The sequence below is a fragment of the Conger conger genome, chromosome 5 (assembly GCF_963514075.1).
Source record: "Conger conger chromosome 5, fConCon1.1, whole genome shotgun sequence".
NCBI lineage: Eukaryota > Metazoa > Chordata > Actinopteri > Anguilliformes > Congridae > Conger > Conger conger.
Window position 1 is genome coordinate 41,387,703 of NC_083764.1, and position 22,810 is coordinate 41,410,512.

Consider the following 22,810-nt stretch of genomic DNA (forward strand, 5'->3'; position numbering starts at 1 on the left):
GAATTCACACCCTCAGTTGGAATATCCAGTTTGATATTTGTAGCCACTGCCAGAGTGAAGACCTCTAAGATTCTCCTTCAGAACATGTGGTGTCTCCTGCCTCTGAAATGCGTGGCGTTGTATTGCCTGACTTTTCACACCATGACCCACACCCAAGCTCACATAGTTGCGTCTCTTATGCAGCAGTCCACAGGTGCCCAATAGAACCGTGAGGGTTCTTAGGCACTGGAATGTGGATCTCTGACTGACTGAACCCTCATTTACCCTTTACACGTCACCCTATGGAGCAATCGACCACAGTCGGCACTGGCACGGTCCAGAGTCAATCCAAGTCTGTGGGGGGGGCTACTCTGTTTTTAATGTGGTAGCAGGCCAAATTCGAATGTCAGTGTAGGTACAAGCAAGATTTGGAGGCTGAGCACTTCCTGTTGCCTGTTCTGCAGCTGATACAATGGCTGTATGAAAGTAATTTAGCTCAATGACAATGGTACAATACCCATAATTATTTCCATGGGAGTAATTTTTAAATGTTTTTTATAGGGCTGTCAAAATAACGCGTTAATTTCGATTAATTAATTATAGAGTAAATAACGCGTTAAAAAAATTAACGCAATTAATTATGCGCTGTGATGCCCTTGACCCCGTACGTCACTGGCCAGTAGCTTTGCAAACAAGATGGAGGCTGATGAGAACACGTTGCTTGGCGTATTGAATGGGAAATATACATTCAAAAAACGGCCGGATGGAACTGTTGACAGGAGTACGGTTCTGTGCAATTTGTGCAGCAAGGAATTCGCTTACCATCGGAGTAACTCGAGCCTAAAATATCACCTCAACGCAAAACACATAGCAGTGAGCCCGGTGGAAAAACTGGAGTTTTGACAACAAATTATGGAAAATCAAGTTACATCTTGCAAAAATCTTTACGTCTTTCAACTCAACCTGACTCATCCATGAGGTCCGGGTCTAGTTTTGAAGTGTTGCAGAGGCAAGAAATCGCTGCAGAAGTTGAATTTGGCGGGGCCGAGGGAGGATGCTCTTCCCCGGGCACTGGGTCTTGTAGCTCCATCGGAGCTAGCTACGAGAGGGTCGGCACAGAGGAGGAACGCGCGGGGTCCTCCTCTGCCGCCGACCCTCTTGTAGCGAGCTCCGGTGGAGCCCCATAAGACCGGCTGCCTGGGTAAGGGCGTCCTCCCCCGGCCCCGCCTGCCGCCGGCGGGGATGCGTGCATTTATCTGCAACTTCTGCAGCGATTTCTTGCCTCTGCAACACTTCAAAACTAGACCCGGACCTCATGGATGAGTCTTGGGGTCAGGTTGAGTTGAAAGACGTAAAGATTTTTCACAAGATGTAATTTGATTTTCCATAATTTGTTGTCAAACTCCCATATAACCCAATGGGTTTTCTTGCTTCCTGGATACAGGACCCAGGATGCATTGCGATAAGGGGAACGGTCTATTGCATAGGCATTAGGTCATATCTTAGTTTCAATATTATGGCCGTTTGTGAAATAAAAGATTTGAAATAAAATATGTTGATCTTTTAAAGTAAATAATGTCTATTATGTTCATTTATTCACTCATCTACTAAAATCCATTTGCATTCAAACATTTTTACAACATTTTTTTGCTTCTCACGGCAAATATCATTATGTGCGATTAATTTCGATTAATTAGATTAATTAATTACAAAGCCTGTAATTAATTCGATTAATTTTTTCAATCGATTGACAGCACTAGTTTTTTATAATCTAATACTAATAGTATTTAATGTCTAATAATTGCTGGTGTAATGTAATACTACATGAAGTAAGAACATGGCATTACCCTGGAAAAAAAGGATCTTCCAAGCACAGTTGGATATACCATGCTCTTAGCTCTCAAATCAAATGTTCACTTACCTACGCTGCTTCCATGGCAATAAGGAATATAACGTATCTATACACTCTTTGTTTGCCTCTTATAAAATGAGATTAAGAATGAGGTGTCTGTTGGCTGGCAAGATGGTTTTTGATGTTATCCTTCATGGCATTGAATACAATTCAGTGCTAAACCTCACCTTGTAGGTGCTGGATGTTTTTTAATGGCAGTCTTATTTTAATAGCATTTATTTGGGTGGTCTGTATTTGCACTCTGTATATTGCTTATTTCAGGCAGCTCATGAACGGATTTATTAGGGCTTGCATGCCATGCAACAGAAACCTGAAATAGCCTCAGTATCCTTGATTAATGAATCACTATATATGTATGAAGTATAGCAAAATATTGGAAGCCATTCCAAATTGTCAGCCCTGATTTAGTATGAAGAACAAATGTGAACTGCCAGTATACAAAAGCGATGATTAAGCTGCAAGTGCCAGATTGCCTGTTCGTTTCTCCTGTCACAGGTCCCACTCAAGGCACTTAAAAGGAATATTGCCATTTAGTGGCATTTCAGAAATAATCTGTGTGAATTGAATGACCTCACTGCTTTGTCTTTTAACTCCTGTTTTCATATTTCTTTTTTCAGTAGTACAGGGCCAAGGCAGATGATACAACATTTAAGAGTTAATTTATCATTGGACAGCAGTTTAGAAATCCCCCGATCCTCTGCTGGAGATAATGTCTTTAAGGCAAAACTTTAGGATCTGTTGTCCTCCTTTGAGTACCCTCTTAAATTAGTATTTGTGCTAATTAATATCCTTGAACATATGAGGGGCTATGTAGATGAAGTGTCAACTGATTTTGTTATTGGAGTGCTTGTAATTTGATGTGCATGCTTTTTTATTTGTTTAATGACTGGCAAACTGGCACTGACTGAGTTGAAATGATATAATTTCCTCTAATTAACATGTTTTACTGCTGTCCCTGTGCTGTGTAGGATTACAATGTATGCAACCCTAAAATATAATATTGGTAATAACCCATTGCAGATAATATTCTTGTAATTGTGACTGTGGCTGACCTGAATCTTCTAAAAGTTTGGAGATTCCTTGGTTGAAGTGGGCTTTGAACGCAACAACGTACCTTAAAAAGTTGGAATTCTGTGAATTATGAGATTCTGTACAAATACACAAGTACATTTTGCTCGTAGTATAGTACTGTTATTGTGGTATCCTACTGAAATCAGTCTGTGGATGTTCCTTCTACATTCACCGTACATCCACATCTCTACTCTGAAAAATTTATCAGAGAAAGGTTACCCCTTATGGTTCCCCATTCAAAATTGCAAATCTTTTTGTTAATCAATAAAACAATTTTTGAAAGGAATTTCACCACATTGAAACTAAAAATAGCGTTAATTGGGTGACACAGCATGACGAAAAGGAACATTGATTTGGAAAGAATCACCTTAATTGATTTATTTTATCATTAAGTACTTTACTATTGTTTCTTTAATTGCGGAAGACTGGCAGATATCTGCAGGATGTCTGGTAATGCTCGGCTGGAGGGATGCAGACTTAATTAATGGGAAGCCTAACTGCCAGACCATGTAAAACAACACAAATTTAAGTCATTTTGTATGTCTTCATTGTTATCATTGTTTTTCCAATTATAGGGCCAAGGGTTTCTCACTTTGATCAACAGAAAAGCTTTGGAATGCCATTAAGATGGCTCATTCCACTATTGTTAATTTGTGTGGGTAGTGGTGTTCTGTTGGTTGTTTTTCTCTGAATACTGAATAAAATACCGTAGTTAGTAACAAGATTGTAAATCTGTTGAGCCCATTTACGCATACAAGAGTAAAATGCATGAGATGCAAGAACAGACATCAGCAACAATTGGGGTTTTCTATTATCGGTGACTGCCTTACCTTGTTAAAAAGTGCATGCGCGAGATTGCTTATATAGTATGTATGAAGATACAGAAAGCTGTAACTAGATGGCAGACCAAACATCCATGCTAGCACGGAGAATGCAAGCAATACATACATACAACAGTGCAGATTGCAGTAAAAAAATAGCATAGCGGTCTGAATACCAGAAGTACTATGCAATGCTTCTCTTTATGAAAAGCTGACAGCTATGTATGTAGCTGTACGTACATAACCTCTGCACCTCGAGGGTGATGGGGGGGGGGGGGGGGATGCTGTTGTACCTATAAATATGTGCACTTTATATTGAATGATATGGCTGTTTGCTTAGGATCTTACAACATGATGCAGGTTCTGATTTGTTCAAATCACTAGATAACGTGAGACTGCGAAAAAGCATTAACATTTTTTTGTCTATACAGTTCAGTGATTTAGATTTAGCTAAAGGCCTATACGTTTTATCACAATATATTATCAATTTTAGACTGTAACGATATATAACCAGATATGTTTTTCTCCTCCGAATTTCAACAGAAGATGCTTTACGGGGAATATAAGACTCAGGGCTTACGTTCCCCTGAGTTAAGTGGCGTTACTCAGTGCAGTTATCCAGCTAATTCATCCGGCTTTGGAAATAAAGTCCAGAGCTATACATGAAGGATTTTTTCATTATAGTTCTACTTGCTCTGAGTAGGCTGATATCTCCACTGTCAAAACCACAATGCAATGCTCTTAAAGCCACAAAACACATTTTCTTACATTCTGTAGTAATACAAGTAGCCTAATGAGATGGAAATGCCTCAATAAAGGAAGTAAATGTAGCCCATGGGAAAAATTAGTTATATTTAACCTTGCTGCTGGTTTCATGGGAGAGCTGTTATATCACCAATATAATGTTATATATTTTTATTATACTTTTTTTTTTAAAGCCACTTCTGCATGGGCCAGCCCATATAGTTTCTGCTACAAACATAGTCCCCCTTAGCTACATCAGGGTCTGGTTAAACCAGGTCTCGATTCTTTTTTTTAAATTTTGGCAGCAAAATTTCTCAATGGCAACTTTTTAAGGGGAATGGTTGAATTATTTGAATTATAATGGCCATTCTCTATTCCTTTGTTTTGTACAGGCAATATTATTATTATTATTATTATTTTTTGTACTTTAGGGTCCCACTGTCAAAGCAACAGTGAAGGTTCAAATAAGGATATAGCCTGTGGCTCAACGAACCCCTGCACTGTGTCGGAGAAGTGCCTTCAGAGGACTGCTAAGGTAAGGATTGTGTAATGATGGTCCTGCATGTACCTGTCACTTCTCTTGGGATGTCAGTACCTGCTTCCTTAGTATTGGTCAGGTAGGTGTTCCATCGTTGTTTAGGCTGCCAGCAGTCATTTCTGTAATGTTGATCACTTCTGTAGGGAAGCCAGTAGGAGTTTCCATACTGCTGGTTAAGCAGATTAATAATGGTGTTAAACGGAGGTGATATTTGTAGACAAATAATTGTTAAATCTGGGAAGTCGGAATCTCCATCTACATATTCCATATAATAAAACCAAATCACACCACGTTGGTTTCCGCTTGAAGCTGTAACTGCTTAGTGGAGATGTGTAGTGGAGTTTTTAGCTGTCATTATTTTATCATCTATATAGACTTTTATGTTGTTACATATTTCCATTGTATGTTGAATGTTATGGATTGCATTCGAACTTAAAGTGTGGAAAGAAACTCCTGGCAGGGCCATAACCTCCCATAAATACCAATATTTTCTAGTTTCTCTAGAGACAAACTGCGATCTACGGGTAGGGCCTGTAGATCGCAGGCCTAGATTCAGATATCTCTTTTTTTAGGACAGCAGCATTCTTAGAAACAATATAATCTTGTAGGGGCCTTGCCCCATCCAATTACCCTGTTCCTTTATCTCTATCTTATCCAAGCATAGCATATCTTATAGGTACAATGCATACAATACAAGGTTTTTTATAGCGCTCTTGAAGCAGGCATCCCAGTTTCCCTTGGATGAATATTAAACTGAAGATGAAAAAATTATATCAGCTAAAGTCTTCCCACAGTTGTTTTAAATTCGTTTAAAACAACTTACCAAGAAATCAGTGCTGCTGGGAACATAAGGTTCAGTCAGATTCTCCAAGTATGAAGGTCCAAGGCCATTATGTGCTTTATAGGCAGGAAGCAACACCTTAAACCCAACCTTGGATTTAATAGGGGGGCCAGTACGGTGCCTTAGTGACTGGGGTGATGTCATCTTGGCAACATTCCGTACTAATTGTCGCCATTCAAATATTAAGCCTGGTAAACCAAAGAAGAGAGCATTACAGTAAACCAGCTTAAACATTAAATAGGAAAGTACGAGAATTTCAGAATCAATCTTGGTCAAGGGTTAGCAATTTTGCAAATATTGCCAGGTGTCTTTAACACGGAGTTACGTGGGCATCAATGAGACTGAGACTGATTGGCTATTGTCATCTAATTTCTATGGGAATTGAGCGGTATAATTGTGTGATTCAGCATAGCGGTGAAGTCTGAATACCTACTTGGCTATGATGACAAAGGTGGAGGATATGCAGAATGAATAAAGGCAGCCCAAGCATGGGGACTTGAGCACTGTCCCTCATTACTTTTTTCCAAACCTGAATCAGTCAAAGAAACAAAATGGTGCCAATAGGACCAATATGCACAAATATCCTCCAATTTCTGTCCAATAAAAATCTGTGATCTGCACTTTCAGTGAAATTGAGAGAATCGGCAGACCTCAAAGTCATTGCTGACCCTTGAGCAAGGCCCTTATTGTTGGGCCCTTGAGCAAGGCCCTTAACCCTGCATTGCTCCAGGAGGATTGTCTCCTGCTTAGTCTAATCAACTGTACTTCGCTCTGGATAAGAGCGTCTGCCAAATGCCAGTAATGTAATATAATGACCCTTCCCAAATCCGTCTCAATGCTGTATCCTCCATGGACATAGACACAACTCAAACGGGTCTATAGTAGTCATTGAGGTTAGCCATTAATGCTTTCTGTTTTCTGATACCGTCCTGTCCCAGGTGGTCTACATTGTGGAGCCGAAGCACTCTCGGGCTGCAACAGGCTTCCTCAAGTTCCTCCCCGATAAGGACTTTGCCATGTTCTCCCCCGTTGACCATCGTGTGCCACGGGTGAACGTGCCGCTCGCCGACTGTCCGGACAACTTTGCGTCTCGACCGGGTGACTACAACAACACCCTCTTTGTCTGTCGCATCACCCACTGGAATGACAACAGCACCTTTGCCGAGGGGTGAGTGCAGAGGGGGGCTTCCATTAGGCTTTCTTTATTTACCTTTTCGAAATGGAGGTTCCTTATAAAAGTTTGAATGTGTGCTAATGGTGGTAGGTCCTGGTAAGGCAAGCATGCATGTATGTGGTCTTCCAAATGAAGAGATTGCTGTTTATGCGTTATGCATTGCGCGCTCGGACAGGCACGTTTTGTGTTCTTGGCGGCGCTGAAAATATAATAAACGTTATTTGTCCTCTCATTTCATACATAAATGCAACGTAGGTTACAGTGCATAATCACTAACAGACAAATATTTCCATAGTGTTCCAAAATGTCCTGTGAGGATAACCACTTGCCCATTTTTGTCCGTGGAACATGCACCTTGGTTTGTTTGTGTCTGCAATGTGGATAAATAAACCCTTTCTTTTTTTCTCTAACTTACAAGAAGTCAGGGTATGGTTTTTTTCTTGAACCAGGGACAGGCGTCAACTTAAGTTTTTCACAAGCATTGAAATCAACAGTCGATTAGTCAGTCAGGCCATACACACATTAGCACTCCCTCTGAGTCTGGTGGGATGGGGAAGACAATGAAGCAAACTGATCTGAAACCTCACTTTGTCCCTCACAAGACTGTAAACCCACCGCCAAAAACAATACACTATCATTGTTTTCTGTTCACTTGTAACGTTACATCCCTGTCCAGCATTGCAAGCGAATATCAACCCCTGCCAGAAAAAAAGGCTTATGCTAGGTTTTGACACCGCTGGTTGCTGGTTTGACCAGTTAGACAAGCTCCATACTCAACATGGTTTGACCAGCCCCAGCTATGCTTTGAAACCGCTGGGTAGCTGGTATCTCAAGCTAGTCTTAGCTGGATTTTAGGATTTTAGATTTGTGTTTTCAACTTGGCTGAGTCGCTGGTCCACTAACCTCTGCTAAGTTGAATACAAACATTTGTTTACTTTAACGTTAAGTTCATCTTTGTACTGATGAGCTAATCTTAACAACATCCACAAGTCTAAAATATCTCAAAGAAATCCCAAAGAATCTGAAACTTCCAATTTGCGCTCCGCAATGATCCCGCAAATTCTCTCCTTCAACACCCCCACCGCCTGACAATAGGTGTTGACAGTGTTTGTGGGAATGTGTCTGACTCACTGTTCAGTAGCAAACTGAACAACGGAGAAAGGGAAATCAAACGTTTGTATTGGTAGGCTTACATTGCAAGGTTAAAGTCTTTGATGAGCCTGTCAGTGAGATTGTACATTGTACATTGATTGCTTGACAGTGTGTGCTTTAAATAATCTCAATGTGATTAGACAATCTTTGTGTCATAGCTGGTGGTAAATAGTGATAATTACAATGCAATTAAGTTAAATTACCTTCAGTGATATAGTCATAAAATATACAGTAGGTGTAGGCATGAACTTTGACGGTTATTTTTGAAGTCGGTCAGTCAGTGAATTCCATTCACACAATGAATATCTTTTCTATCTTTGCTTTTGCATTAATATATGAACAAAGTACATACTTGTTATTCAGTTACTACTATTTCAGTTGGTATAACTTTGTGAATTGTCCATTCTTTCCTCTTTTTAAATGCCTGAAGGCGTTTGGCTAAGAGCCTTGGACAGGCTGGTGAGATTGAGCCAGAGACTGAGGGCATCCTGATGGAATATGATGTGGACTTTTCCGAGTTCTCTGAGGATGTCCTGCAATGTCTGCCCCAAAACCTGCCCTGGACCATCCCACCGGGGGAGCTCCGTAAACGGAGGGATCTGAGGTATGTAGATCTGCCAGCACATCCATAACAATATTTAACAGCCCTTTCCACCAGTATGCCCATAACCCTCTTTTGTAGCCATCTTAATTTTCTAATCCAGGGATACTCAATCATTCCCCGAAAGGGCCAGTGTGGGTGCAGGCTTTAAAAGTATTTTTCCACGTGCCCAGAGTTCCACTCACACCAAAGTTTCTGCTGGACCACACCAGTATTTGGGGAAGTGTTCATGTTTTATCTTTGTAGTCTGACATTGTGAACTAAAGTTCCTATATAGTCTTGGTTAATTTCCGTTCACAGCTGGCTAATGTACACTTGGATGTGTCGATATGCAAGCCAAGACCAGCAAACAGCTGACTAAAGCACTCTTCAAAACAATTGACATTTGCCCCAAAATACTGGTGTCCTTCAGTGGAAACTTCTGCTTGTACAGACACAGTTGGTAAATTCCAGCAATAGAATAAATAGTTCTGGATGAAAATGTTTTTTTGAGCTCTGTTGATGTTTGCCAGTAACTGTGGCATTGTACACTCAGTGAGCACTGTATTAGGTATTATACATTTTTTTACACTAAATTTTCTTCTGAGGGATTTGACGCCTTGTGTGTTCAGAGATGCTCTTCTGCATACCACTGTTGTAATCTGTGGTCATTTGCGTTACTGTCAGCCTTTCTGTTCGCTTCAACCAGTCTGGCCCTTTTTCTCTGACCTCTCTTATTAACAACGCATTTCTGCCAGCAGAACTGCTGCTCACTGGATGTTTTTTGTTTTTCACACCATTCTCTTTGAACTCTAAGAGACTGTTGTGCCTGAAAATCTCGAGATTAGCTGTTTCTGAGATACTCAAACCACCCTGAGTCGGTGAGTTGGAAACTAATTCATGTGTTAGTCATTTTAAAAAGACAGATTAACACATCTATATTTGATGAGTTAAACCTTTCTTCTGTAAAGCCAAGTGATATTTCAGAAACTCTACACATTTGAAATGCTGAAAAAAGTTTAAGTACGAAAAGGCTTACTCCATTTAAAGCCACTTATTTGAATTTTTTTCCAAAGGACAACTTATAATTAAATTGTCCTTGAAAGTTTTATGTTTGCAGAACATTTTCCTGCGTGACATTTTGCATCAAAGGACACATTTTTCTTTCTAGAGGAATTGTGCTCTTCAGCATTGTCTGCTTAGTGCTGATATTCTGGCCACATGTAATCAAATACTATGCTTAAAACCCATATTCATGACCCCTTCGTGGCCATGTCACGTATGCTTAGTCTCTCATGACGTCTACTGCCATGGTGATCAATGTTCATAACGTATATTACATTTGTTATGGACATGCTAGTATACATTTCCAGTGTAACATTGGGGCATTATCCCTATCAATTAACATGACATACTGAATAATCATGTGAAGTGCATCAAAAATGTGACATTGATATGTAGTCTCATATAATATTAATTATATTAATTTTGAATTTCACTCATCAGTTTTTGGTGAATAAGCTATATCAGGCAAAGGCAAAAGTAAATGTACAAAATACTTAATATTACTGCCCAAACTGTCTAAAACCATTTTTGACACATTCGAGCATGTTATGAATCATTCATTATGTCGCACTCATGCCAGAGTCATGAATGTCTTCATGAGCATCAGTTAAAGTGTTCCTGAGATTCTTATAACCACTATGCTAAGGGATCAGCAGATGGCTACGGTAGTCTCTGGCTCATTTGGGGGGGCTGAACCCTCTAGCTCAAGGCACAAAAGCGGGGATAGGCAAGGAGGGCTTTATCCAATTCTGAATGATTTAATTAGCCTGATCATTAACATGATCTGACATTTTGACTGCTTTCCATAACACGGACAACAGCTGAATGTTTTTGCGGCTGTATGCCTGTATGGTAGCATTTTATTGTTGTCTAACCTACGTGTGAATTTGTGTTGGTGTATATGGCTAATTAGCCGCTAAAATCGCCATCCATACTGGCCCTCCAGGGCTGTGGTTACCCACCTCTGGGCTAACCTAACCACGAGGCCACTGAGCAGTTAACTCCCCTACACATGTTGGGCTTCCCTTTTATTTCCCTTGTATTACTGAGAAGAAATGTTCCGGACTGTTCAATATTCAAGCTGTTAAATGTCCCAGCTGTGCTCATGCAACAAGCCTCAATTTCCCTTTCATTCCTTTCCGATTTTCCTTTTCTCCTCCAAGGAACAGGGATTCCGTTTTTGTTTTCTCCAGCGAAACGCTTCAGTTGGATGGAGTGTTTACGCTCCGCTCCAACACTACCCAGATGAGGCTTGCCCACAGTTCGTGTTCGAGGAGCCCAAATTTGCATCGAAATAAAGAGCCTCTTTGTTGTTGTTTGGGTGATTTTGATGCAGTAAGGGCCTTTTTGTTTGAGTAACAAAGCAATCAAACGTTCAGGGAAACCTGATCATCTGGTGTGTATAAATTGTGGTTCCCTGACAATGTTCAGACCTTAAGGAGGTTTTGCAATGCCATTCTCAAAACACGTTTAGGGAGTCTCTTTATTTTGCTTTTGTGGCTGCTAAACAAAATGGCTTCACAAGGTATAAAAAAAGTTATGCGAAAGAGGCTGGTCTGGCATGAATATGTATATGAAATGTGCTTGCTGTGGAATATCAATCACATTGTTTCCAGTAATCTGTGAAGTTGATGCTTGCAATAGTTGATGGTAGTGGAAGCACAGGGGTCCTCCACTCCACTCCATCTTTGCTGTTGTAGTTTGGCCTGTTGTCATGCTAGAATTGTATCGCTTCTGTTTTTTGTGACATGGAGGATAACTACATTCCACAACAACATGATTTATCTTAATGCAGAGAAGTATTTTCTTGTGTCCAGTTTCTTGTGAACAATATGCGTTTTTCATTACTTGAAGCCTGGAGTGTTTTAATGGGTCATTTGTCTATAGTTATGTGTTCTAGTGTATGGATGCTCCCTGACCTAATATCAAATCCTGCAGTGTTGCAAAACCTGAACTTTGGCTGCTCTACCAGTCCACCTCCACCAGTTTCAACCACATGATGATGCTATGTTACAAACAAAGAGAGTTTTGTTAGGGTGTCAAAATGATGTAAAAGGCAGATTTCTCAAATACTCATCAGTCACAAAATTGCATTGCAGAGAACGGTAAACTAGAGTGCCCACCACATTTGGGACAAAAGCATATTTTTTGGCTCTGCTCCTCAATTTCACACCAATCAAACAATTCACGTGGTTAAAGTGCAGATTCTCTGCTTTTATTAAAGGACGTTTTTATACATCTTGCACAGCACTTTTTATACATGACTGCTTGAAGTATGTGACCCGTAGACATCACAAGGTACTGAGTATGTTCTCTGGTGCTGCTCTGCCAGGCCTGTCCTGCAGCCATCCTGTTTTGGGAGCTAGTTACTTAAAATTTTCTCTCCAGCATATTAAATGTATGTTCAGCTGGATTCAGATCAGGTGACTTTCCAGTTCGGTTGCCACTTGTACCCTTTCTATTCCAATTACGCCTGTTAGCTAGGATACACCGTCTACAACCCGTCCTCTGGCGGCCCGCGGAGATGAATAACCAGCCCAGCAATGCTTGCCTGTTCCTACCCCTAAGTGTACCTACTGCCCAGTTTGCCGAAAAGCTTAATAAAACTGAACACCGTATCGAGCCTGGTCTTGAAAACCCCCAGTGTTTCTGCCTCCACTACATGTACTAGCTATTGCACACATTGACCACTCGCTGTGTAATACCTGTATGGAATTTCTCTTTTGCCAATTTTCATTTGTATCCTCTCAGTCTGCTAACCGAACTCACCCTGAAGAATCCCCAATCTATTGATCCAGAGAATGACATGCCTCACCTCATCTTGTGGGTGCTGTTTGTATGCTGTGCTCCCTCCCCTCCCCCCCTCCTCGGAGCGGCAAGCCAATTTATGCCACTCCCACGTGAGCCGGCCCAACTCAAACCCCTTCCTCTTCGTTGCAACTATAACAAAGTCATACCTGCACAAAAGTCATTGCTTTAGCTGTGTGCCATTGTGACTCTAACTTGTGGCTTGCCTCATGCAGTGTAGCCTCTGCAGTTCTGTTTGTGAAGCCTTCTGCGGACAGTGGTCACTGAAACATCCATGCCTGCCTCCTGAAGTATGTGTCTGATCTGTCAGACAGGTGAGAATTATAGTGAGAATTCTTCGATTCAACTGTAGAGGCCTTCCTTGGCCTTCCAGGCCCTTTGCGATTCCTAAGCTCCCCAGTGTTCTTTCTTCTTAATTATGTTCCAAACGGTTGATTGTGGTAAGCCTACCTACCACAATGGTCTTTGTCTCTGACTGCTCTTTTTTGTTGTTATTTCTCTGACTTTCATTGGCAAAAATCTGGTCCTCATGTTGACAAATGGCAATAACAGGCTTCAAAGGCAATCAAAAACCTGTAATCAAGTCTAGATGCGAAAAGTTCTCTTGATGCCAACCGTCAGGAAGGCATTTAACACACCCAATTAATTAGAAGCACCTGAGAAGCCATTTGTCCAAAACATTTTGGTGCTGTGAAAAGGTGGGGAGGGATGTGTAAAAAGTGCCGTAATTTCTCCATGGTGAGACCAAAAATGTATTAAAACAATGTCCCAAACATTATGGAGGGCACTGTAAACGGTTTAATGTTCTTTCCCCTCTACGCATTCCAAAAGGTTTCTCTACTAATTCCAAAACAATTCACTATTATAATTTTTTGTTATTTTTTTCTGGCCAAGCACATGTCAGGGAGCAGTTGTTTTTCTCTGGCAGATGCACCGTGTGCTCATTGATTGGCAGGTTGGGACCTGCTGCAGTAGAGTGCCACAGCACCATTCAGCGATTCAGCTCCACGTGGGCGAGTGGATAAAACTAAGCAGCTTTGTGATCACAATGAGCGTGGGTTCCACACAAATACTATGCCTGTTCCACTGCAGTGGCCCTTTGAAACTAACAGAGTGTTGGAAGCTAGATAAAGCCCACTGAATAACATGAGCTGTCCGTTTTTATGCAGTTAACAAGGCAGTCTTTCCGCTGGCTGACCTTCCTGTGTGACACAGAATCTTTGAGAAATTAAGATGTCACAGTGAAATCAAAGAAGGCAACTGGTGCTGAAGGAATCTTTGTGTCCCGTTATCCCGTTAAATTTTTAAAAGGTTACTGGTAGGCAAATGAGGTGCAAATAATTTCAATTTTTTATTCAGGCACACACATCAGTGTTCAGAAATGATCCGTCACTCATTATTTAGCCTTGTAAACACAAACTATCTTTATTTTCAAATAAATATTTACAAATATATCAAATCTATTATTTTAATTTGTTTATGAATTTCCCACACAATGCTCATCTGAACATATCCAGTTCCCTCTCTAGTTTGCCAAAGCAGCCAATCCCTGCTGATTTTGGAGAGTGTAGTTATCCATGGTAACTCGTCCGAAACACGTGGTGTCACCAGGTGCTTGTTTCACACCTCCGAATACAGCTAAGCTCACAGCTGAGCTCACACAGAGGCAGAGGAAGACCTTTCATATGCAGCTTTGGCATGTCTTCCACAGGCACCAGATCCACCAGCAGGGGTCAATATAGAGCAGTGAAAGGTGGACCACTGACCGACTGAAATCACCCAGGGTGAGGCAGTTGCCAATTGTGCATAGCCCTATGCACCTACCAGCAGCCATCATCTAACCGGTTACAATTGTATTTGAACTGTTATGCATTGTGAATGTACCTCTCATAAAAATGGGCTCAGCTCCATTACCCCCAAGGGTTTATTGGTGTCATGTCTTGGTGGTATTTGTTCAGTCCGGGGGTTTTGTTTTTTATTTGTGTCAGTCCCTTTGTTTTCATGTTAGTTTGTTGAATTTCAAGTTTTTTTTCTTTCTTAATTATTTTTTTACATTCATGTCCATGTCCTGCTTCTGCAGCTCAATGGGTCCCATTGGGTTTACTTGTAATTGTTCTTTGTCTTTGCACGCTACAGGTAATTCAGATACAGATTATGTTTACCTCATAACATGCTGGCTGCAGGGTAGTGCTACCCATCATGTTAATTGTCTGTGTTTATTAAATTTTTTCACTTGAACATAGCTCTGTTACTTCCATTGGACAACTCTAGCTCAACGCTAAAGTTTGTATTTGGTGTGTCTGTCACCTCTTCTCTTTTTTGAAGCCCAGATGAGACCTCTTTTCTTTGCATAATGCAATTCTGTTCAATTAAATTCAATTTGGTTCCGTTCAATTCAATTAATTTTGTATAGGGCTTTTTTCCCCTTTTTTTTCCGTAGAACTGTTTCAAAAGTGATTTACAGAGAAACAGAATGGAAAGCCATTTAATGCATTAAATCTGAACTCGAGTAGTGTGCTGTGCTTTGCTTCATCAAGAATGTTTTTTTTTTTTTATTGTGTTAGATTCCTTTATCATTCTGTGCTAATGCTCGAATTGCTCATAAATGCCAGTATCTGTGCTAATGAACTGCATTAGAGCCATCTTTATGCATTTTCATGAGTCCAGAATGTAGTTCTTTGTGCTAACCAACTACATTAGTGTTTTGCCCCATTTGTGTTTCAATGAGGCACTTTGATTTAATCTCTTGAAACATTTTAGTGGCTGTTCTGTCAATTTGTCTGAAAATGGCTTCAGTATTGTGTATTCAGTATAGGTACTTCATACAAGTGGGCCTAAGATGCAGTGACCCACGTATAATACGTTCATTTTCCACTTTCACCCTTGCGACCTGCACGCACCTCTTAACCGGCTCATTTTCCTGAGCTGTAATTACTTGTTCTTCTATCTGGAGTCCTTTTGTTTCATACAGAACAGTGGCAGCTATTTCTTCTATTGTCTTAACATAATACAGTCACCCAGTACTAGGTACTACAGTATGGATGCAATTTCCAGGAATGCTTCGAAATGTTGTCATGAAATAGTGTATGGTCGTAGTCACCTGTTTTGTTGAGCCATTGCTTTTCATAAAATTAATATTCTGTAGTATGAAAGAAATGTGGCTTTTTTGGAAAATCTGATGCGTTTCACAACAGTATAATGCAGCAGTGTCTTAAAATGGTCATCATTTGTATTTCCATTTGCCAATATGTTCTGGGATGGTGATAATGGCTTATTTCAGTTTATTTTCAAATGTCCATTTTTGTAGGGATGATTCCACCTTGAGTTTCATTTCTTACACAAATGAATATGTGGTAAAATCCCATTCTTTGTTGTTGTCCGAGAGCGCCAGTATTTTTGTGTAAATTTTTGTTTTGACAAGATGTCAGATCATGTGATGTGAGTAAATTCTTGTGCCAGCGTTTTGTACTACCGAGAACTGCCAAGCCTGCGGCCCAGTGGCTTGTTCACAGTTACAGCATTGATCTCTGCACCCACAGCTGCCTAATTTGTTACATATTATGGCAGTGAATGTTGCAGAACTGTTTTTCTTTCAATTGCCTTAAGGACACAACTGAATCGATTTAAAAAAAGTTTTTTCTAAATTATTGAGGTTTTTTCGTTTTGTTTGTATAGGCTAAGGGGAAACGTGTTGAGGCGTATTAGGAATTGAAATGGAACTTAAGACAGAAGTGGAAAATTGCCTTTGGCTTCACAAAGTTCACAAACCATTAGACTGCTCAATAAATAAACAACAAACAGTTAACAATACCATGTGCAGTTGGGCAGCGGGGTAGAATATAGTTATGGCATTTGGTATCAAGGCCAGTGTACTTCTAGCAGTATCTTTATTCAGTCTTGGGTGCAATTTATCGGCCTCAGTTGGTGCAGGGCCATGCGCAGGCCCCCTGGACAGGCAACCATGTGTTTTTGTGGGAATGCTACTGGGTGTCTATTACACCATTTCTCCCCGAGACGCCGTAGTGATGCTTGCTTTCTGTTTTACCCCCATGTTCTGTGCTGTAGGAAAGAGTGCATATTCACGATCGACCCAGCAACTGCCAGAGACCTAGATGATGCCTTGTCCTGCAAGCTTCTCCCAGATGGTATGCCAATTCAATTAATAACAAATATGCCTTTGTTCACATTTGATTCATTAATACTGTATCCTTCCCTCATTATTTCGAGTTATACATGCTTGGCGGAAAGCAGACCACATGAAATGCAAAAAAGCACATTTCCTTTTGAAGACTAAGAAATTGCAAATATTCTTATCAGCTGGTGTATAGCAGCAGTCTCCAGGTTGGCAGCTACTGTAGGTTGCCCTGAACTTTGAGTAACTCAGGTTGTAACATGTAGGGAAATGGCATTGAAATATTGAATTCCTTCCCCTTTATTCAGGAAACTTTGAAGTGGGAGTTCATATCGCTGATGTCAGTCATTTTGTGGAAGAAGGGAAAGCATTGGATATGGTGGCCAGCCAAAGAGCCACCAGTGTCTACCTGGTGCAAAAGGTCCTTTTTCCATTTATATTTCTTTTTAACTAGTACAAGAGAGCTTGAACTAATGCAGGTTACTATTTAATGATGCAAATTGTAGTCTAGATGGGGATGGGTGTGGTCTACATTGCGTTACATACATTAGTAATTTAGCAGAGTGACGTACAATAAAGTGAAAAGTTGTCTACACCTGCCTGCATTGGTAGGGCGTGGTCTATGTGCCTGTATGGATGGGGATGGGCGTGGACTACACCTGTCTGCATTGGTATGGGTGTGGTCCGAACTCCTTCCTGCATTGGTATGGGTGTGGTCCGAACTCCTTCCTGCATTGGTATGGGTGTGGTCCGAACTCCTTCCTGCATTGGTATGGGTGTGGTCCGAACTCCTTCCTGCATTGGTATGGGTGTGGTCCACACATGCACTCTGCATTAAGACGGAGCTTTTCAAACATGGAAGTAGGAGCCATTCAGGGGTAACAGATTAATGGTGTTATAACTGACATTTGGTCTGGGACAGACCAAATGGTCAGAACATTGTCACTACTCATTACATTTAATAAATCACTTAGGAGGATGATTACAGTGCGCTGTTCTCTCTGTCTTGCTTTTGCACTCTTGACCTTTCCTAGTTATTCCCCCTTTTCACTTTGGCGGAATTCAAGTGTGAATATACTGAACAACATCAACTTCTCTTCCTATTAAATCCATACATGCAACTTTTGAACTGCTGCAGTTGTGTGGGAATAGTAGCATACGGCTTTCTCACTATCAAAGTGATTTCTTTTGTCTTTATTGTGCCATTTCTGTCGTATTGTGTGCGTTTTTACGATTTTGTTCTTACGTCCGTAAAGCACTTTGTGCTAAATGCTCGAGCAGTGCTCTACAAATAGCTGCTATTATTTATTATTTTAAAGAAACACAATCCCACTTGAATCTGGCTAGCCTTTAAACAGCCGTGCACAGGGCTTCATCTTGCATTTGCACTTCCCGCCATTTTGGACGTGTAGCCTGGTGGTGCAGAGCGTCTCCTTCCTGATTGAATTTGCGCTCCCTTTCAGGTCGTTCCAATGCTGCCTCGCCTCCTCTGTGAAGAGCTCTGCAGCCTCAACCCACTGACCGACCGGCTCACCTTCTCCGTCGTCTGGAAAATCACTCCACAGGGCAAGGTGAGCCTAGCTCAGCGCTTCCCGGCTGGTTTGATCAAGGCTTTTAAATGACGTTAAGGCATTAACAAAGTGAAGTACAGCCGATTCTTCAGGGTAAGGTTGGTTGTTTTTGTTATTTTGCTGGCACTTTTATCCAAAGCGAATTTTGATTAGGGGGCTCAAGGGCCCAACAGCTGTGCAGGTCATATAGTCACTACACCAGGGCTTGCACCAACTTTTGGGTCCTAGTCATGTACCTTAGCCGCTAGGCTTCAGACTGCTTAGGGTTTTCAAGGGACAGGCTGTGACAGGGTAAATGATAGGGAGATCGAGTGTAGAATGGGTAGGTAATGAAACGAACACTGCCGACCAACAAGTAACTCCAGTCCTGTCTGCCTAAACAAATCTAAATACACCTTGTCTAGTCTTCAAAGGCTTACCGGGTGGTGTGTAGCCAACCCCCAATGGAGATAAAGTCTCCTCCCAGGAAAATAAAGGAAAAATAACTAAGAAAAGAACACACAGTGTCTTGTTGGAAGGATACAATCCAGCTGTAGACACTCTAACTTTACCGGATTCACGATACAGCGAGCAGAGGGGCAAATCGAAGTCACAGTCAGGGTGGTTGAACAGGGTCGAGCATGAGTGAGGCACTGGGGTGAACAGATCAAAAAGGGCTGGGCAGGATGCAAGGGTCAAAATCCAAACAGCAAACTGTTCAAAACAGGCTTGGCAAGAGTCACTCGAAAACAAACGAGGCAATGGTCATACACGATATCAGAACAGTAAACAAAGCAAAAGGACTAGGCGAGAGTCAAAGGTCAAACAAAAATAAGGTCATACACAAGTCAAATCCCAAATCCAAAGTCACAAACACAAAAAGGGTCGCAGAGCTAGTCTACCCTGATCGAGAATTGCCGGCCTTTTTCTGAAACGAACGACCCTGTAGCGGAAATGACCAATTCTGCGAGAGTATATAAACAGGCAGGTAATCTCCATGTCCATTAACAACATAAAAGGAATATGAGCGAGAGCCGACAAAGAAATGACAGGGAGACTAAAAGAACGATAACATCCATTTAGATCTCCCGTGGAGGTATTCACGCTCAAAGGTCATCCCAATGAGATTCTATTTTCCCTTTTCCATTGGCTAAGTTTGGGTTGTTCAGCTCTGAACGATGAAACTCCATTACGCAAAGTTGTCAGGTGCTCAAAATTTGGGCTCTTCATTACTCCAGGTAAGTCTCTTTCTCTATAATGGGACAGTTCCTGTCGTTGGCACCTGTGTCGGAGACCGTCCTCATTTCATCAGCAACCCTCAATTAGCGGGTGACGGTGATTAATGGCTTTTCTCATCTCGGCTCATTTCCGCACGACAGGCTCGCCGCCGCGGTCGGTCGAGGTCGCTTCCCTCTGACAGCGGGAGTACGTCACCGCCTGTCTTTTTAAAGCTGCTGGGACTGAGTGCCATCCGGACTTCGGCCGTCAAGGTCACTGCATAGACTCTATCCTGCATCTTCTGTGCTGGAGAACAGTGGTTGGCACGTGGTTAGATTTTAGGAAATGGGAAGCAGCTGTGTAATTTAAAACAGTTTTGCCGTTTATTGATCATTGCATAGGTCACTGAGGTACAGGAGCAAATTCTAATTATTCATATCAAATGACTTCTACTGCTACCCTTTTATATACATTGAACTACAAAATGACTGCATATCAATATGGCTATAACTGTTGTGTTGGTCGTGGTTGATCACATTGCGTTAAGGGCAGTCCCTAACAAGCCGTGTCTGATACCCGGCCGAACCTGGTGGTTACAGCCACGTTATGGCTGATATATCGCTGTCGCCACTGTCCATATAAATTAAAGGCTAGTCTAGCTAGATGCTACACCCTCCCATGTCTCTTTAGGAGTGTGTAGAGTGTGTGCTTATTTTCCAGTTAAACTGGCCTCTTTAGGAATAAAAGGATGCAACCCTGTGGTTGCTTTAAGGGGCAGCTCAGCCAAAACTGAAACCAAGCTGCGTGCTATGTAACCATTCAGTTTCGCTGATATTTATCATACTTCTAGATGTCTGCTGTCGCACAACTGGATAAAACTAACCTCAACCGGACCAAGTTTTTATGGTGCCCAAAGTAAGCTAAATGTAAATTCGAAAAACTTGAGCTTAGTTTCATTGAAAACTATCTACCAAAGTATGCCGACTGTGGATGTCCTGGCAAAATCTCAGACAAAGCACACCAGTATTCTGGGGCACAGTGCAACATTGTTTTAAAATATTCTCCAGTGCTATGTAATGCCAAAAAAACAGGGAAAAAATTGGATAGAGCTTGCTGGACAGAACCTAAAACACTAATTTACATGGGCTGTCTGCTTGGCAGCCAATTAAGTTACCTTAAATTAATTTAGCTGCCAAATTAGCTACAGCTGTAGATATTATTGATAACATTACATTCATTCAGCAGCTAGTTCTTGGAAGAATTAAATATTTGTGACTTTATCTGTGTGGTAGCTGAGGTTTGGTAGTTTACCTAGAGTAGCCAAGTATGGTAGCATTGACTGTCAGAAATACTGGCTGGCTCCTTTGGGTATTGGTAGTTGTTGGTCTAGGATAGAGGATACATGTATAAAAAAAATATTTTTGCTAACCTTGTCTATTGTAAACCATCAGGTTATAGGCTAGATATCTAACTATTATACTAGCTAGTAAATTCAGTAAAAATATGACTTATATTGGCTATCAAATTCGGTGACAAAATGGAAAACGTTTTATTGCATTACCAGCAAGCTGAACTTGGAGCTTACCTTTTTAGTGTGTTTTACGCCAGTCTGTAATTCTGTTATCCTACTTGCCGAGAAGTTGTAGCTCGAAATTATGATGCACATTCATGGTAAGGTATGTGGAGACATGGGGTACGGGGGGGTGTCTTTGTCTGTATGGGTATGGATTTTCAAGATGCATTTACAACATTGTGAGTTGTGACCATCAACAAAGTTGCCTACTACAGCTGGAATATCAAACGCATGATGTATTGAATATGTTCTAGGTTGTGATTGTATTATCAGACCACTGTAATGTTTGTATGATTTGTTTCCCTGTATGATGTTGTATGTATGTGCTCAGATCCTGGATGAGTGGTTTGGGCGTTCTGTGATTCGCTCCTGTGTTAAGCTGAGCTACGACCATGCACAGAGCATGATCGACGAGCCCGATAAGCTCTTTTCTGCGGAGGAGCTGCCACCGTTTGACCCCCAGCACCCCATCGATGAGATCCACCAGGCTGTCCTCAACCTGCACACCATTGCCAAGAACCTCAGAAGCCAGCGGTTCCAGGGTGGGGCTCTACGTCTTGACCAGGTCAGCCTCACCCCCTGATACAGTCACACTCGTTCTGAGTAAAATGCTATACTCTGACACAGTCACACCCATGCAGAGTAACACTACACCCTGCAAGTCACACTCATACAGAAACACTATAACCTGACACAATCACACTCGTACAGAGTAACACTACACCCTGACAATTTCCATTTGTGCCCCCTGTTAGCAGAACTCAACTTGAGGAATCTCCTGTAGTTTACTTTAACCCCGTTCATGAATTTAAATAAAGTTGCCCCGAAGTCTCCTTTTACTAAACTTGAAGATATTAAGCATCTTAAGTCTTTCCTCCTAACTTTTATCTTACTAGGATACATTCAGGTTGCCTTTCTTTGAACCTTTTCCAGCACCTTTATATCTTTCTTGTATTATGGTCCCCAGAACGGCACACAATATTAATAATAAGTGTGGTCTGTCAAAGGTATTGTATTAGGCACGTATGACTTCCTTAGATTTATGCTCATTTGCTTTTATATCCCATCCATTTTTATTGCACAATGACAGGAACCTGGAAGGCTTTGATCAACTATTACTGTCAAGTCTTTTTCCAATTGAACATATTCCAATTTTATACCACTCATGAAGTAACCCTGCCTTATATATTTTTCCCCACACGTAGAACTTTACATTCTATTGAATTTCATTTATCATTTCAAAAGCACGACAGTAGCAGAGGGCTGGCAGCCTGCGATATCAAACATGCGGCAGCATTCAAGTGTTGCCGGCCTATGATATCAGGCATGCAGCAGGATAAAAGTGATGGCAGCCTGTGATATCAAACACGCAGCAGCATTAGAGTGCTGGCAGCCTGTGATATCAAAAAGTTCACAGGTGTTGTGGTGTGGGCCTGAAATTAAAATTGAATGTTCTGTAAGAGTGCTCAAAGTCTTTTCAAAGTCGTTTCAGCAGAAGAGAAATAATGAAAGTATTATTGTTTAAAGGGTTGAGAAGAAAGTGCTTTGCAGTTTAAAATGGTTAAACAAGGAGACATACTGTGAGCACTGTTTGGTTGTATATGCAAAGAGGTCTACCCACAGACCCGCACATAAAACTGCAATATCACCAC

The 22,810-nt window shown here is 41.2% G+C and overlaps 1 protein-coding gene across 3 annotated transcripts in view; it reads left to right on the forward strand.

Moving 5' to 3' along the window:
* Positions 1 to 22,810, forward strand: part of dis3l2 (DIS3 like 3'-5' exoribonuclease 2) — a 59,975-nt gene that overhangs the window by 14,784 nt on the left and 22,381 nt on the right. For all 3 annotated transcript variants that reach the window (XM_061243137.1, XM_061243139.1, XM_061243138.1), the window contains exons 7-13: positions 4,959 to 5,062; positions 6,845 to 7,074; positions 8,663 to 8,836; positions 16,751 to 16,830; positions 17,126 to 17,238; positions 18,281 to 18,388; positions 21,490 to 21,723. In XM_061243137.1, the coding sequence (XP_061099121.1) occupies positions 4,959 to 5,062; positions 6,845 to 7,074; positions 8,663 to 8,836; positions 16,751 to 16,830; positions 17,126 to 17,238; positions 18,281 to 18,388; positions 21,490 to 21,723 (1,043 nt within the window). The remainder of the gene's footprint in view (positions 1 to 4,958; positions 5,063 to 6,844; positions 7,075 to 8,662; positions 8,837 to 16,750; positions 16,831 to 17,125; positions 17,239 to 18,280; positions 18,389 to 21,489; positions 21,724 to 22,810) is intronic.